Below are 13,252 nucleotides of genomic sequence, written 5' to 3' on the forward strand. Positions count from 1 at the left end.
CATCACACAGGTACTACTGACAGACTTGTTCCACACATCAGCTGATGGTTCAACACAAGCCCAGTTCTGACCAGCACCTGATCCACAGCAGGATTAAACAAGGCTCTGAGAAGGATCCTCTGCCATTAGTAACTTTCTAGACATCGTCTTTTATTCCCAAGCTTCTACCAATTCATCCCCCCAGTAAAACTGAAATGGAGTTCTCCTGGAAGATGAATTTCCATAGCCATGCAGAGGGAGGAAGCAGATTCATGGCAGAGGCTGATAAGCTCTGCTTGCAAAGTCAAAAGTACTGACATCAATATAGGCAGCAGTAAGACCTCCAGTTCTCTTCCGTATATGAACCTCAGACAACTTACTGAGAAACCTTTCACTTAGGCTGCATCAAGAAGCTTGTGAAGTGATGAAAAGTACAGAATTTGAGTTTTCTCTCTTTCTGGTACATGATGGGAGGTTGCTGCTAGCTCCTCCTAGCTCTAGCTTCTTCCTCTAGTTTGAAAAATTTTAAGGTGTTCTTCAGTTGTCAAGGTAGGAGTTTTTCAGAATAAACAGCACGCTCTATCTCTGCAAATTAATAATTCCAGAAAAAAACCACAGACTTGCTGAGCAGCAACAACATGGCTTGTGCTCACTGAAATTATTTTTGTCAGAATTCAGAAGAACCAGACTCAGGTTTAGTTCAGCCCTTATCTTGGGCAAGGAGATTTTTCCACTGGAACAACACCCTTACTACATGATCTGAATGGCACAGGGATACTTCACCACTTCAGCCAAACAGTGATACCCACCAAAACCCTCAGCAGAGAGGACAGGCAGGAGTGCTCTCTTTTTCCTGTGATCCTATGTGACACTGCAAAATAAACCTAAATATTTCTCAGGAAGCTTCCAGCCACACCATTTACACTTAATCTTATCTCACTCCACAGTGAAACTTGATAAAAATGTTAGAGTCTGATTTGCTTCAAATAATTATCATCAAGGGTAGTCAACAAAATGATCCCATGCCTAAGGTTACTTCAAATCCCTGAAGCCCTCTTTGACATAAATAATGAAATCACTGAACATAAATCCTGCAGGTAGAGATAAGCACTCAGTTTCATTCCTATCGGGTCAAGATGCACATCTACAGCACATCTGAGAAATCCACAGCAATTAATTCATCCCTCCCTGGCCAGTGCCAGAGAAAGCACTCCACTGCTCTCAGAGACACCAGCAACCTGTTTACCCTGGGACAAGAGGACATAAAAAGTTCCCTATCTTGGGGCAGCTCTGCAGAGCTTACGCCCTTGTTTATGATGTGGCAACTGCGGCACATGCCCATACATTAAGGTGTTAAGGATCTTCTCCTTTATTGATGGTATCCACATTCATTCCAGCATAGCACCCCACAACACATTAGGATCAAAGCAGAACACATAAATATATTAGAGTTCATTTCAAGCATGTATTACACTGAAGAAGCATTTTTATCCCATCCAGATCATAACTTGCAGCAAAGATCTTCTTGTTGATGCTACACACTCAGTGCCTTTCATTACTTCAGCATTTTCTAATGCTGAAGAATAAACTCCCTTTAAAATATAAACAATTTTTTTCCTGAATGCTCAAGTGTCCCGATACCATCAAATGGCATTTTGGAAGAGGAGCTGCTGTGGTTTTGAGCACTGTTAATTGCCTGCAGTGACACAAGCAAGGGCTGAGCTGGGTGCGGGCAAGGGAGTTGTGCAACAGGCATCGTCCATTCCCTCCACACCACCTCAGTGAGGTTTGCTTTTTGGAAGTATCCAGAAAGCTGATTACACAGAAACAGCAAAACCAGCCTCGAAGGCTGGGGATGCTTCCATTTACATGAGTGCCAATTTTAAAAGAGAGCTTAATTTACTCTGTGTACTAACTTGTTGGAAGCTTGTGTGGCTACCCCAGAACAAGAACTGTTAAAGGTGTGGCTCAGAAACCTGAAAGACCTAAACTTCAGAGACCGCCAAAATGAGAGCTGAAGATCATTATCTTTATGGTCAGTAGCTACAGTTCACCTGGTTTGTTGTCCAGTGCATGCAACAACAACAACAACAACACAACAACAAAAAGGGTTGCATGATGGAAGATTGTGGCAACTAGTTTGGGGAAGGAGGGAAGGAAGAGTGCAAGTAGGTAAGCTGCAGAGAACTATTTTCCCCTGTATCTCCATAAGACACTGATCCCAGTGTGATCCATGGAGGCCAGAAGGGACACAATTCCTGCTGCACTTTCCTGAGGAAGCCAATTGTAGCAGAACCCTTGAATGCATTCAAGTTTCAGTAAGAAAAATAATAAAATACAAGTAATTCCTATTAATATGCCAATTCATAATAATTAAAAACACACTATATATATTTCAGGGCAATTGTAAGCTGACCCATTAGGATTGCTCCCTCTTACCACTGAAATAACTGAATACACAACCAGAAGTAGGACATCACTAATTTTGCTGAAAACTGACATCATGATTTCTTACTGAAAGACATTCCATTTGAGCAATAAATTAAGCTTTGCTTTTTTTTTTTTTTTTTTTTTTTTTTCCATTGCCATTATGGCTATTCTTCCAGTCATTTTCTCAACAGCCATCAAGTATAAATTTATATACAATAAACCAAAACTGGAGAGTTTCCATAGGGGAGCAGACCTCCCAAACTGGCAGAGAAACTGCCTGGGTGGCTCAGCAAAACCATGCCTCAGCAGAAGTCCTCATGTATCTTCATATTAAAAGGTGTTGAGATGTACACTGCAGAAATGCTGATCCTTACAATGGACACATCCTCTTTCTACCGCCTATACAGACTCATTACAAATACTGATGTCCTGTTCTACAATTATACCCCATATAATGGAATTTTATTCTGACTGGAAAATGAAACAGAAAATGCTTGTGACCAGAACTGGGTTTGGTATTTATTAGCCACACTGAAAATGTATTCTGCTGTTCTTTATGAAACATTCAGAATAGCATAAAATAAAACTTCAGAGACATGAAACAGTACTTTTCATGAAAGAAAGGTCCTCTAGTGACCCATCCATCCATCCATGGCTCAGTTTTCCAACATACAGTGTATTGGAACAGTGACCTGTGGTGCCTGTGCAGGATGTTTTCTGCAGCAGGATCTCCCCATTCTGACTCCTCACATGAAGGAAGCTGGATCTGCTGCAGAGAAGAAAGCTCTGAAACAATTCCTGTAAATAAAGGCCTCCTTCAGCAATGTGCCAAACCATCAAAGCTAAATACACACTCAGTGACTGCTCACTCCCAGCACACCAGAGGTGCCAGACACTGTCCTGCAGGTGAAAGCCATTGCAGTGTATTCATGGAAAGGATGGAAAGGAAAGCACGTGGTGGGAGCTGCAAGGTGATGAGTGAATGAGAAACCTGGGTGAGATCAAGAATCCGGCTCTGTCATTTCAGTCCCCACAAAGTATTTTCTCTCAAGCCCCACCTTCACTGTTTTTCAATTTCTCTCGTTTCCCTCTCTCCTCCTCTGCACCCTTCTCTCACTGCTTTCCTCCAGGGCCACCCAGCTGGTGGTAAAAGCCAGCAGAATGAACTCCTGCTCTGCTGGTGAGGGAGGAGCTGTGTGGAAGTGTCAGGGAGGGTCCTGGAGATGGGCAGCTCAGTCACACACCAGGCACCAACACTGCTAACCCTGAAGGGACAGACAGAGCAGTGGAGCCAGGGGCAGGCACAGCCTCATCACCACTCAGATGAGGTCAAGCATCAGCTAAACAAAGAGAAGCTGCAAATTAAAGGAGAATCTGCAAGGGCCAGGATTCACATGATAAAATGGTTGCTGTGGAAATGGTGAAGAAACCGTATGACTTCCTGTGTCATGCCACGATTTCAGGGCTCTAGGCTCACCCCCATGGCCTGATCCCCTCCTCCTGTTTGCCTTGTACAGACTCAGATAGTCTTTAAAATAAAGGAAAACCAGCCTATTTTGCCAATTTTGAACTGCAGAAAAAATTCAGTGAGGGTGTGTGTCCACATGACTGATGGAAATCAAACCTCTGAAGTGCAGATTATTTTAATTATAGTCACAAAAGCATGTAAGGTGCAAGTTTCAGCCAGATAGTTTCCATTCTGAGCTTTAATTTTGTAGTAATAAAAATACTTCAGTGCCTCTGTCTAGCTGAAAGAATAACAAGTTGTCTGGCTTGTTATGTCAGCTGGGACACTTAGTAACAATATACACAAGTAGAAATTATATCTGTGCAAAATAAGGCAGCACCAGCTCTCACTCGTGCACTCTCTCCACGTGTCTCCACTGTAAGGCAGCGACTGAAGAGACAGGTTTAGTGAACAGTGCTATTGATTGTTTTTCCTCCACTACAGGCTGATTTTCTTTGAAAAATAACCAACTTCTAGAGGTTTCTAAGAAGTGCTTGTGAACTTGCAAAACACACTTGACAAAAGTCTAGCAAGCGATCCTTCCAATTCCAACAGATGCAAGCAAACTACATTGCAAATTTGCTTTACCCTTTCCAACATGTTCTACTCAGTTATGGTGAGAGCTCAGGGTACAATGAGTATTAGTAGCTGGATTTGTTTCCACAATACATTCATTCTATTATTGATCTAGATTAGTGAAATGATGCAAGGATTAAGGCTTTGAACATCTTCAGTGGAAAGTGCTATTTTAAAACTGGACACATTTTGGCAGTCAAGATCCTCCAACCCTAACCTGGGTGTTTGACTGCCTGTCTTTCTACCCTAAGTGGTTTTTATACATATAAACTCCATATAATGCTAGTTATTTTGCACATATAAAAACCTGACATACACCAAACTCTTCATGTAGCTGTTTGCATAGCTGGTTTGTATTGCTTTCTGTTCTTCAATCTATAGTTCAGAGAAATTGGTGTTTCATTTCACAGCTAAAAAAAACTTACTTGAATTGTAGAGACATGAAAGGCAAGGGAAGGAGAGAAAACATCTCTCCCGTTTTAAACTCATCTTCCACAAGCTAATTTGACAGTGTAATGTGAAAGTACAGAAATCTGAAATCTAGTTCTGAATGTCTTTTTACCTCTCTCTCAACAGATATTACTCAGGTTTACTGTGACATTTCAAAATGTCACCATGCCCATCTCAAAACCAGACATTTTAACATAGAATAGATACCTACCTGCTTTAATTCAGAACCCAATCTGTATGTGATGATATTCTAAGAACCTCTTCTAAGAAGTTCCTACTTATTAAGTAAATACTCGTCATACAATGACAAAGATCCTTATTTAGCTGGAAATAAAGACAGACTCAAACTTTGTTTTATTTTTTAATAAAGTTTAAATAGTTAAAGTAAGAGGAAAGAGTATGTTTTAAAGCCAAGCTATTTCTTTGTTCCATGCTAGGCCTTAAAGTTGGATTTACTGGCAAATATGGGCCATAAGAAGAGCTGTATACTTCAAATGCTGGTGTAGAATATATTAAAATAGCCAGTGACTCACTCCAGATTACCTTAAAACAAAGGAAACACAATCTCTACAGGTTTTGAAAGGTATTGCCTCTTATCCTGATTAATGGAAAAATTATCCCTACAAAAGATTTTTTTTTTTAATATGAAGACTCTACAAAATATTTGCTTTATCCATTGGCAGGACTTTGAAAATCTCCAAAATATTTAGATATGTGTGCCTAAGGAAGTTTATAAATGCCAATCCAACACTGTAACAAAAATTCCAAACAGAACTGGAAATTAGAATAACTTAACCAAATCATCCCACCATAAGAATATTATATTTCTATTCTGCATCAACACAGACCAGCATGGTTTGTTTTGTTTCAAAAATTCTTCATGTCCTGCAGAATACAGCATAGATTTATTTCATTAGTACCTTTACCCTTCCATTTCCTTAATGCTATTTTCCTCATTAACATTTAAAACAGTATCTAATCTGTCTAGAGATTTTTTCTGCCCTCAGGGCTCTTCTTAGCCTCAACCCTATCCTCACCCATGGAGATCCTTCCCCTCTTGCTTCAGAGAAAGAGGTTTTTGTTCATTTGGCTGATTTTCATTTTCTTCTTTTTCAGACACAGGTAAGTATCCTGCCATGAAGGGAGCATGGGAACGAATGGGAACAGCACTGGGAATTACTGGGACATTTACAAGCCAAGACTGTGAGTAGGAGCTTCAACAGCCACTATTTTTGAAAGAAAAATATCATGCTTTCTTTATATTGGATAATATTTGACAGATTGGATAATATGTCTACTATAAACACAGTTTTGTGCCACAAACAGCCACAAACGGCAGACAAAGCAATAGAGCACAGAGTTTGATGAATTTAGTGCAACAGAAAAAAAATTGGTAGAGTTTGAGTAGCATCTGCAATGGTAACGAACATTTAGAAACCAAAATGATCCAATAACCTAAAAATACATCTGCTACACTAAGAAAAAAATCTGTGCAATGAGATTAGAAGCTTCCAAATTGTGGACTGATTGCACAGGGACCACAGATGTAAGAAAGTATTAGCTTGGAAAGCTTCAGCTTTCCAAAATTCAAAATCATTAAAAAGCAATCTGTTCATCATTCTACGATTTAACTGTTTCCTAGTCTATGGGAATAAACAGCAGGATACAATCCTGTTTGCAACATCCATGTAGCTTTTTTTTTTAAAAAAAAACCTTGTTAAAGTAAATTAAGAAAATATATTCTTAAAGAAAAAAAAACTAGATGAACACAAAGAAATGCCATGACGAATCCTGAGACAAATTATCCTACATCGTTGCTAGTCTATGAAAACTGGTTTGAATAATAAACACACTGGAGTATTCAGTGACAGCATACAAATCAAGAGTATTTGTAATTATTAAGTTGTGCATGTTTTTAACTGACAAAACATGCTCATGGGCTTACTTTAAAATCGCTCACTGCTTGTTATCAAAGTTAAAAGATCATTTGCATACCAATACATATACTGTAAACATGAACTTCTCATTAAGGAAAGATGGATTTACAGTAATTTGATCTTTTACAAAAAGCTATTGGTAACCAAATCTCTCAGTGTCTAACTTTCTAGAAAATTAAACCAATGTTTCCACCCTCAAAGCTGAAACACTACCTCTTTAGGAAACAGCCCTGTTTATTTGTTAATCAGAAATACAATCAAGTGGCATATTTCCATTTGCTCTTCGGCTGACAGTTTCAGCTTCATTATATTTTACAAGAAAACAGCAGACTTGCAGAAGTCCTGTAAATTCTTTCATATCGCAACTGATTTAATTACAGCAGTGAACAAACGCAGCAGTGATGCAAAATAAGATCAGCCCAATTGCCCTTATCTGATGATAGGATCTCTCTTCCTGTTTGGCTTACAGCAGTGAGGACTTCTTGTTTTGTTTCGGCTTTTTGTTGGTTTCTTTTTTTCTGGTCAGGCTGCCTCTGTCAAGACTGACAGAAGCAAGAAGTTGACATGCCCTTAGAATTCCAGCTTGAGAATGATCCTCATAGGAATACAGCTGAGTTTCAATCAGTAGGTCGGGGAATGATACTAATGTGGAGAAAATTATCTGGATAGCTCATATGTTCGCTTAGCCACTGAATGGGTGTTTCCAGCATTGGCTCAATTCCATGAATCATCACTTGAGTCTTCTGCTCTCCATCTAATTCAAAGAAAAAGAGAAACCACTAGTATGCCATTCAAAGTTCACAGGAAGATTAAACATTTACTCATACTTAATTTACGGTAGATGTAATTGGTGTTACCGAGTTCAACATTTAACAGAACGAAAAGTAGGAAATATCAGTGCGGAGAAAGCTGAGATTTCCATCATCTAAAACAAACTTTGAGTTAAAATTGATTCCAAGACAAAACCGGAATTAAGTAAAACTTAATGAAAGTGCCACTTTTCTTTACTAGTTGCAAGAGGGGCTTTTTTTAATCCCACAGTGATCCCAGCTTGTTGTCAACCCAGCTAAGGCACATCCATCGCACACAGCTGTAAGGCATGTGAATTTTACACAGATCATGCTCAAAATGTTGAGCTTCCTAAACCATACTGGTAAGTTGTATTCTTAATACTGTGATCTCCTGAAAGAGCTGGACTGTGTATAATATAATACATGCATTATTCCTGAAGTAATCTTGTATTGCTAAGAATAATTTACATAAATCACTAGCAATATTTCAGAGTTACTCCGAAGGCAGAGTTGGCACCGGCTTTTTTTCACTTAGTTTCATCTCTTGGAAAAGCAAAGTTAGCAAATTATTCCCAGTATAACGAGTATTTTCTAAGAATATTTCAATTCTTTTTATTTATACTTGTCCCGGAGGATGCAAGTACTTTGATCCTTTGATTCAAATGATGGGAACCAGCTAAAGCAACTGACATAACAGTCATGACATGAACTAAAACAACAAAAAATGAAAATTTATTTCAGAGACAAGGGATGAGAAGAGCATATGAAATATGCTTCAAATAATGGTTAGCAGGGAGAAAAGTAGGCAGTGACCTTTCACTCATTTTATTCTATACTATGGCATTCTCACATGGACCTACCACAGTGAACTCCCCATTCAGTACTCAAAAGTACTACTGCATTCACTAATTGGCATTTTATGTCCCACACCAGTGTCTATAACAGAACAAACCACCATCCTGACCAAGAGCTGCATGGAAGAGAACAGAATCTAGAAGTGTAGGCATCATTACTGGTTCTTGCATTCAGTGGCCCCAATTGGAGGATAATTTCTATTTTATAACACAGGTGAAATCACATTTGTTTGGTAGCCAAAATGATTTGACAGCTGCCTGAAGAAGTTTCTAGTATAACCAGCTATCTATGTCCACACAGCTGGTAAAAAAATAATCCTAAACATGTAGTTGACTTTATGCTAGTAATAATTCTTCCTGCAAGAGCAGACAGTTATGTTTGCTTAAAATAAAGCATTATACTTTTGTTACTTGTTACCTACGTATGGTATATTTTGTACAAAGTCTTGATTCTCTAAACAGCATAATACACACATTATCACACTAAATTAAGCATAAACACTTGCTGGTTTCTGGTTTTATTGCAGACAAGTCTGAAGAACAACACACATCATTTAAAAACCAACTTCTAGTATTTCTAGCCAAAACAGGTATTTATTGGGCTGAAACACTCCAAGTCAGATTGTCAAAAGAATTAGCTCCCAAAGAAAACATCTCAGAAATCCAGTTGTGGTGGTGCATTCATTCGTTTACAACACCAGTTTTCTTTCTTCTTGAAAGTTAGGGAGCATCTAAATGTTTTTAAGTAACCTCCAAATATATGTATTTAACACTTTAAATTAAAACCTACCTATGGTATTCCTTAAGTTGGTGTGAGCTGACGACTTCTTTTAATGTTTCATAGTATTATTTTATTTCCAGAAACAACTAATTTACATAAAACCAGATGACAGAATGCACCTGACTCTTTTTAGCCCAAACTTGCAAAAAATAAGAATTAAAAGCTTTAGAACCCCAGTATAATTTTCTTGCCATTGAAGGAAAGGCTTATAAATTATAAACATTTTCTTTGGCTCTTCCATTACTGTGCAACATATGTATGTGTGTGCATGTGCCCACTCTTGCTTGAAAATGAAGTGCAGGTAATCTTGATGTCTCTGCTGCTTGCTCCTTACCCAGCTTTGTCCCTTTCTCATACTAATCTTTTATTCTGTTCCTTGGCAAACTGAGAAAGCCTCAGAGGTCAATGAAGAATTTACCAGTTTAATTAAAATCTAAATCTCTGCATTAGCCTTGTTTGTGCTTTAGTATTATCTCTGACAAAGCATCACTTCTCCTTAATTCCTTTTCCCCTTGAGGCTTGACTGAAGAGATCTTATCTCCCAATTCTGTATTTACTGCAGCCTTCTTTCACAAAATCCATTGTTTTTACTTCAACATTCTTCTCTCCTTTTGTTACTAGGAACCACAAACTCTCACTTCAGGCACATTTACCCAAACTTTCCTCAACTTTCATGTTTTCCATCACACGTCCGATTATAAGTCAGAGTGTCTCTCATATAGACTCTTCTCTACTTTTTGCAGCAAAAAGTTGTAAACAGCAAATACACTAAAACAATTACTGAAAAATATTATCTTGTCGACAGCTGTCTAATTATTATCCATTTCCACTGTGATCTGAGTCCTGAATGATTTGCTAGCTATCATGAAAACTTCATCCACCTGTTTTAGAGATACAATAGATTAGGAGATTTACGAAATATTTTTTCCATTATTTTAGATGCAGCTTGACACACGAACCTGCTGTCCTCCTCTTCCCCAACCCACATTCTATGATCACAAAAAGCCTTTCTAAAGTGATGAAATGCTGCTATAAAGTGTACAAGTTGCTACATATAATGTATTTAAATTAGTGGTATAAAATGTAAATGACCTAATTACAAAGTAATGCCCCTCTATATCATTGGATAATGTCTGTGAAAATTAGGGTAAATAACTCTGTTCATCTGCAGCGCACAGGGTCCAGACCTGATGATATTATTACTGTCAATACCCATTCTACAATGTTCAGTAATGTAGTGAAAAAATAAACAGGATTTCCTCAAAACCACTAATTCAAATTTTCCTGTAACCTCCCCAACTTTTTTTGTCCTCTTAAAATCCTGTCAGAACTGAGTTACATGTTACTTATCACATAACCTAAGATTTTTTATTTTTGCTTTGCTGCAAATTACTTTTGGGAATGAGATGAAGCGGAAATACAAGAAAAATAAAAGCATAGCAATCTATGTTTTATAAATTTTCACAGCGCTACTTAAAATCAGAGCGCTTCTATTTTACTGAAGTAATGCTCAAGTAATAAACACTGTTTTGGCATTTGAAAAAAAAAACAACCAAAAAACCCTGAAAACTAATTAAGTCATCTATCAGAGTGGCTGTCCCAAGATTAATTTATTTTTTTACCACTTTCACTGTAGAGCTGTATCAACGGAGAAGGTACTGCAGCCCCCTCAAGTTTACCAGAGGCAAGCTCTAAGCAGAGATGGTAATGCTTTTTGGTAAAACTGAACAATATTCCATCTCCAGAAGGTAGATAACAATGCTTATATGTTATGTACCAAGACATTTTTGAAACATTCACCTGACTTAAATTAGACCCTAATTCAAGGCTGCAACACCTAAAGTGTTGACCAGACTCGGGATAATTAATCATATCATGTAAAGTCAGAAGGGTTTTCCAGCTCTGTACACAAAACAGAGAAAAACAAGGACCTCTGAAGTGAAGAGCTTTAAGAAGAGATCTGCTCCTCTCTCACCAACAAGGTGGCTCCATGCTCCTGATGAGGAAACCACTACAAGAAAATATTGCAAAGGACTCTCTTTTGCAGATAGGCATCTTCTGGGAAGAAGCAAGAGAGAGTGGCTGTTGCAACTCAAGTGAGTCCTTGAGAGAGTGGCTCAAAGCCCTCCCCAACCTGAGGCAGCTTGAGCCCACTCTCTCTTCTTTAATGGAATGCCCTAACTACAATATTCACTGTTGCTAATCTCAGCTTCCTCTAAAACCCCTCAATATCCAGGAATCAGCGAGACACAGCTGAAGAACAAACAAGAAAATCTGTAGCCTTCAGAGAAGGTGGGAAGATGTGCCATGTCATGTTATCACACAGTAAGTTTTTCTCTTTCCTTCAGCTAAATAAGTTGTTGCTTGCAAACTAATCTACTCAGTAACAGGAAAATTAGCTCATTCAGCATCAGTTCAGATGGCTGCACATGAGCACTGATGCGTCTCAATAAATCTTTCTACTGAGTTACGTTATTATTTGAAAGAAAGAACTAATGATGGACATAAAAGATTGGTTTGGTTTTGAGACAGATTCAAGTGCCTGAGAGCAGAATAGTGAGAAGGCACTGCCTCTGTCACAGGTACTTACTTCAGCCAGTTTTTATCCAGATTAGCACCTCAATGCTCACCAGTGCTGCAATGCTATACTCCCTTTCACCTACACAAGACAGCTCCTCTAGCCAGACTACATCTGTGATGTACCACTTAAAATTCTTTAGTGGGATGAAATACCTCCCTTCTGATTTGTGGCCTCAAGCAATCACCTGTCAGGGCAATTTAGTAGGCTTAAATCCCTTAACAGATAGACAATACAAGATATTCAGGCTTTAGCAAAAGTGCCCCTGGAGTACTCAATTAGAATCCTCAGTATGCAAGTTCTTTGCCTGTAGTGAGGGGCAGCACCACTTATTAAATTTGCTTCACAACCCTAAAAAGGCAAATAGAACCTGGTACTTCAAATTAGGGGCAAACAATGCGTTTCTTGTATGGTACAAGGCCACAGGACTATAGACAAGGACACTAAAATGTATAAGGAGTGAACACAACCGACTTTCATGCAGTAGCAGCATTTTAATAGTGTAACATAACTGGATGCCAGCTTTTCCACTGTGAAGAGGGCCATAGACATTTGGCTTATCTTCAGAATATATCATATGCTCGGAAGACAATGATACCAAAGGTATTCCTGACAATAGGCTATGCCATATTGTAGGAAAACTGATCTTGGGACAGCATTATAAGGAGCAGAATTTTCTTTTTGTGACTCTGATGTGGCTGCTTTCCTCCCCATTTTTTCTGCTCCCCAGATTATCTGGCAGGAGAACAGTGTGTGCTCAGCACCTGGTGCCTCAGACATCTCTGAATCTGAAGAGACACACCAACAACTTCACTGGAAAGATTTTATCTACCTCTGAAGGATGTCATAGGAAATTACTTAGAGAAACATAGCTTTCAGTAATGTGCCTGGTGTAAGTAATGCAGTGTGCAACCACTAAGTTTGCTACTGAATGATTTTGCTGACCCAGTTTTGAAAGCCTGAAGCCAAAGCTGGGCAAGGCCAAATCTCTGGTATGCAAAAGTGAAAATTTCCTTCTTGGAACGTAGGTCTCTGGTTCAGCACCAAGGATCACACAGGCAACTGTGCACTTATTTACAAAAGATTATTCTGTATTAGTAAGCAAATTCAAAGACTGTTCTAATTTGTAACCACGTGGTAGGAAAGCACTGGACTGAAGTTATTCTTTCCCTCTCTGGGCACCTCAGGTTGGAAATTCTAGGACCTACAGAGACAAGACAGGCCCTGACAAGCCTCAGAGTCTAAGGAAATTCTCCACCAGTGACTTCAGCACTGATAGCAGAAAAGAAACACAAATATTTGAACATACTTCTCTTTTGCACTTTCAAATAGGTACCATCTCTAAAAACCTCAAACCTTAATAAAGTCA

General features: G+C 38.7%; 1 protein-coding gene across 1 annotated transcript in view; it reads right to left on the reverse strand.

Moving 5' to 3' along the window:
• Window positions 1–6,811: 6,811 nt before the first annotated feature.
• ATG5 (autophagy related 5) overlaps window positions 6,812–13,252 on the reverse strand; it is a 72,477-nt gene continuing 66,036 nt past the window's right edge. The window contains exon 8 of the mRNA XM_064709869.1: window positions 6,812–7,633. Within this exon, the coding sequence (XP_064565939.1) occupies window positions 7,497–7,633 (137 nt within the window). The 3' untranslated portion in view covers window positions 6,812–7,496. The remainder of the gene's footprint in view (window positions 7,634–13,252) is intronic.

Source organism: Zonotrichia leucophrys, chromosome 3 (genome assembly GCF_028769735.1).
Source record: "Zonotrichia leucophrys gambelii isolate GWCS_2022_RI chromosome 3, RI_Zleu_2.0, whole genome shotgun sequence".
Taxonomy (NCBI): domain Eukaryota; kingdom Metazoa; phylum Chordata; class Aves; order Passeriformes; family Passerellidae; genus Zonotrichia; species Zonotrichia leucophrys.